The 5,148-nt window shown below is 40.9% G+C and overlaps 1 protein-coding gene across 1 annotated transcript in view; it reads right to left on the bottom strand.

Annotated features, from left to right (window-relative positions):
• Positions 1-4,943, bottom strand: part of LOC116394787 (G1/S-specific cyclin-D1-like) — a 21,394-nt gene extending 16,451 nt beyond the window's left edge. The window contains exons 1-3 of the mRNA XM_031868106.1: positions 4,335-4,943; positions 1,869-2,084; positions 1,035-1,254 (exon numbers count right to left, since the gene is read on the bottom strand). Of these exons, the coding sequence (XP_031723966.1) occupies positions 1,035-1,254; positions 1,869-2,084; positions 4,335-4,538 (640 nt within the window). The 5' untranslated portion in view covers positions 4,539-4,943. The remainder of the gene's footprint in view (positions 1-1,034; positions 1,255-1,868; positions 2,085-4,334) is intronic.
• Between the last annotated feature and the right edge of the window lie 205 nt (positions 4,944-5,148).

Genomic DNA, 5,148 nt, shown 5'->3' with positions numbered 1-5,148 from the left:
GTTAAATATGAGTGTCACAGCAAAGGGTCTGAATACTTATGACCATGAATTTTTTGATTTTGTAAACGAAGAGCGAAACATTTAAAGGGGTCTGAATACTTTCTGTACCCACTGTACACACACAAGTTTTTTTTATTTTTTTAATTAAGCGGACATTTTTAACACAAGAACCAGGCAGCGAGTGGTGAACAGCTGTGTTTGTGTGGCGTCACTTCCTGATGCTATTGCCGCCCCCCCCGGGTGACATGCCCGGTCCGGAACCCCCCTTCACTCCGTCACCGTCGGTCCCTCCTGTCTCACACACACGCTCCTCTCGTTACAGGATCAAACGTGACAATATTAAAATACATATTGGCGTGTTTTTAAATGAACATATAAGCACGAGAGAACAAACTGCTTTTAACTGCAACACTTTATGAGCATAACTTCCTCATGAGGGTTACTGCCACGGTACAGACTCCCTCCAGGTTCCCATGCTTCACCTACATTCCCCTGGGTCCTAAGTCCCTGCAATTACAGCTTCTCATCACCCTCTATGTACCAACGTACATTTATAACAAATACCACACATATTACGGTAATCAGCGTTGCATATGCGTCTGACCAAAATATCAAAAAATAAATTATTAATTTAAATTATTTTTTTAGAGTTTTTAAAGTGTTTTGTTTGTAATATGTATAATAAGCATCATTTAGTTATCGCTATTGAGAATTTAACAAACATAAAAACATGACGTAGATAGGTTTGCAGTTTTCAAGGTGTATATTTCAAATTGCATCTATTACACACATGAAGATAAAGATGTGAACACCGGCTGAATATCTATTATCAGAATCATTATAACTGTATTATAACTGCTACTGTGTAAAGGGAATACTGCTGTTAAAAATAACCTTATATGTTTAAAGTGTTTGCAAACCAAATGTTATTAAGTGCACAATACACTACTTTTGAATTCATTATTGAACTTTGCGCATAACAATGCGATTAATCGCAAAAAAAATCATGCGATTAAAAATTGTAATCGTTGCCCAGCACCAATATATATAAAAATAAAAACAAACACATCTCATACGTGATGTCCCGTGCTTACCTGTGGCACACAGAGCCACGAAGGTCTGAGCGTGCTTCCTGAGTATGGGCCCGTTCTCTCTCCTGACAGGCAGCCGAGACAGAAAGTGGTCGATGAAGTCGAGGGGGGTCACCGAGGCCAGGTCCCACTTCAGCTTGTTCAAAACCAGCAGCTCCATTTGCTGTGTAGACAGAGAGAGGGGAGGGGGGGCAGAAGAACAGGTTCAAGTGTGATTGAACAGACAGATGCAGGGATTAAGATGGGGATGGAGGGGTGTGTTTTTGTCCATTTGTGGGGATTTTGGGCTTTAAACTGGCACAGCAGGAAAGGTCAGGGGGTCATCAAAACCCATTAGGAAGCCTCCTCTGGGGACCAGGAATGTCCACAATGAACTTCATGACAATGCAGACTTTTGTTTAAGATACTTATAGCCCCAAACGCACTGAAACCGGAAAACAATATGCCTCAATTGATGCTCCTAGGGTGCCCTGAAGGCATCAGATTTTAAATACAAACGCCACAGAACCAGCAGTATTTTAGGAGAGAAAAAAAAAAAAAAAAAAAAAAGGAAAAGAAAAAAAAAGCGCTTTCAGTGCGTTTGGGCCTTTAGTCGTGGCCTCGACTGTTGGGGTCGACGTGGTGGAAATGGTCCGGAGATTACAAAAACGATTAAAAAGACTCCTCTGGGGACCATAACATCCATACCAATACGGCCACTAACCAGAGATACCTTGATCCGAACAAAGGAGTCTCCTACTTATGAGCTCAGAATTGTTGCAAGACGTCGCGACTTACCAGCAGTTGGGCGGGTGTGATGGAGTTGTCTGTGTAGATGCAGAGCTTCTCTGCGGTGAGTGGGATCGTCTCCTTCAGCTTGGACGCCAGGAACATGCAGGCGGCTCCCAGTACCTGCAGGTGGCTCTTCTTTGTGGGCTCCACGGACAGGAAGCGGTCCATGTAGTTCATGGCCAGAGGGAAGACCTCCTCCTCGCATTTCTGCTCCTCGCACACCTGCACGCACACAAACCAGATACCGATATGAAAAGGCTGACTTTTCTTTTGAGACTAAGAAAAGACACATACATAGCAAGATGGACAAAATGGATCAAGTGTTTGTCAGAACAAGAAACTTGGCTGGTAACTTGCCTCACACAGGTTTTTTGACTCCGTTTAGTGTCGATGCTCATTATCTCTTTAGAAGACGAGTACTCTCTTCCAACAGGATGCTACTTCATCTGTGTAAATCTAGATCCAAGCATAAATAATGCTGTATATAGAACCCTTCGAATATATTTTTTGATATCCGATGTTGGGCTGAAATTATGGTTGACACGAGTGACGGACAACATTGTTGGCACGTTGCATGGTTGTTTTGATGCATTTTTTTTCTCTCTTATTTAGCTATTTATGTTTGATTTGTTTTTCTTCCTGGTCTTTCTTTGCCAGGTGCACGATTTATTATCATTTGTTTCTACTTGTTTGGGATTTGTTTTCATTTGCTGTAAAAAAACAAAAAAAAACAATTTAAGTATCAAAGATCCAGATTAAAAAAAAAAAAAAAAAAAAAAAAAAAAAAATAATAGTTTAGTTTAAGTCACAGAGGGCGCCACAGAAATCCCTGGCCTTGGGTTACCCTCCCCCATTTACAATGATGCAAATGAGTGAGCTGTACACATGTTTTAAATCTAGAGATTAGAGCACTAGTTTCGGCACATACCTAGAGTTCTGAGTTGAGAGGGGGAAAATAATTTATGCTATAAAATAAAAACATTTTTATTGCACATGCAAATGAGGTCACAAATCAGTGTGAACTCTGTTAAATATTTAAGGAATCCTGTTTTAAGGAGTTTATTAGTAGGCTATACTGCAAAAAAGTAAGTCGGCTTTACAACCACGCCAAATTTGTAGGTAGAGCAAGGGTCATGAATCATGAAAAACGGTGTGAGCAGTAAATGCAGTGATGTCGACCAGGCTGAATATGGCCATTTAAGTCATGACAATAAGAAATGTACATACAATATGTACTAACTAAATAACGGATACAATTTCATTGACATAATTAACAGTTTGAGTCAATTACCAACTCAAATCGCTGGTTGCAGCTTCACTACAATCTGTTGTTTTTATTGGTTTTGTGCCACCAGCTGAAAACCTCTCAGCAAAAGAAAAAACAAGGTACGGCGACAAAGTCAAGATAGTTCCATTACATTTGATTTTTTTCTATGCATTCCTTGTAGATAAATCCAGAAACCTAAAAAGGTGACATGGCCATTGTTCAGTGGGAAGCAACATTACAGAAGCAGTCAGTCAGGAAAGCACTAGAAACCGTGTCACTCTCAGATTAGTGGTGTGGTTTTGTCATTACATCACTAACCTCTAGGCTGAACGGCCTCGTGCTAAAAAAGAACGCTCATAAACAGTAGATGTCCCAGTAATATGATATACAGTCTAAGAACATGTTTAATGCAGTTTAATTGGAAAGACAGAGCCTTAATGGAGGTCAAACTGGAGAACTTTAAAAGTTCCTCACGTTCAGTCCAGACACAAAGGCATCGCGTGGTCTGCATGCACTGCTCACGACAACAAAAATAATTGTTTAAAATATTGTCGTTTAACAATAAGTTATGTTTGCATCATATGTGGATGTTATCCCCTCACATACAAGTTAAACTGGCACGTGGAAACAGGTATTTTAATTAATTAATAAAGTAAAAGAACGCGTTTGTTAAAGCCATTAGTACTTTTTTAAACTCCATTAACCTTTTAAAAGCAGCGGCACTTTGCCACTCCAACAAGCTACACGTACTTAAACATACAGTATGGACCAGCATCATGCCATGGTGAACCTGTGTAACGTTAATGTATTTCAGAAACACCACAGAAAATTATTGTTTCTCGGCAAGACTACATTACGTAACTTGTCGAGGCACTTCTGCGTCGTTGGGACTATTTCGAACTTAAATTCGACATCAATTTAAAAAAATGTATACACCTTTTCTTCCTCTTCTTTTCCCTTCCACAGTATCTACAGTGGCGCTAGAGAGCAGTCTGAATGTACTCCTTTAGTGGATAATTGTTAATAAAGTTACATTGTAGCTTGAATGCCGAATTTACCACGGTCCCTCAATGACTCACAAGAAAGAGCTTCCTGTACTAAGCAACATACAACTTTACACTTAATCAGAGGACCTTTGAAATCTCCATGTTGTGGACGTGGTTCTCTTCGCACAACACGTAACATGATATCGGTGTTTAACTCACCTCCAACATCCAGGTAGCCACTATCCTCCTCATGTACGGAGCTATTTCTCTCTGGACGCATTTGAAATAGTTGGCAGCGGGGAGGTACTTGTCCTCTGCCCGCAACAGCGCGTGCAGGACGCGGTCATTCAACAGGTTGGAGTCCCGGTAGGCCCTCCGGATGGCGGGCCTGTCCCCCTCGCAGCACAACAACCGGTGATCCATTTAGCCTGCCTGCAGCACTTTGTGTCTGTTTTCTAGCTATTTCCTTTGTGTCACAGTGGTGACGAACCTTAAAACTAGCTTATACTTAGCGAACAACAAGGTATTGTTAGCCGCTCCACATGTTGCAGACAAAATCGTCTTACAACTGTCTTTTTAACTCGTGGGAGAATAATACAGACTTTAGTTACAGGTTGGAATAGCTATTTATGTCAAATGTAGTCAATAAAATGAGTCCTTATTTGTCTCCCTCGTCTTCGTTTATTCCTTTCCCGTCAGGCTTTGAGGTATTTTCTTTTGTTTCACAGGACAGAACTACGGGACAGTACGGTGGCACAGCTCTCTTCCCACCGGCCATGTGGAACGAGTTTACCTGCTGCGCCGCTTTATCGCTGGACCGCGTCGAGGTAATTTGCATAACATGACGAGATTCCGGTAAAAGATGTCACAATAAAAGAACACAACATTTTCAGTTTTTCAAGAATCGTTGAAGATCACATCATTCATACACCATATTTAAAAGGTCAGCTAACCTACCACATTAGTCCACAAAAACACATACATTTCCAGTTACCTTTCTTGTGAAATCTAGCCATGCAGAAGCTTTATGTGC

Source organism: Anarrhichthys ocellatus, unplaced genomic scaffold (assembly GCF_004355925.1).
Source record: "Anarrhichthys ocellatus isolate YVR2014 unplaced genomic scaffold, GSC_Weel_1.0 scaffold41, whole genome shotgun sequence".
NCBI classification, from domain to species: Eukaryota; Metazoa; Chordata; class Actinopteri; order Perciformes; family Anarhichadidae; genus Anarrhichthys; species Anarrhichthys ocellatus.
Note: the sequence above shows the minus strand (reverse complement) of the source record. Positions and strands in the feature narration are given on the sequence as shown.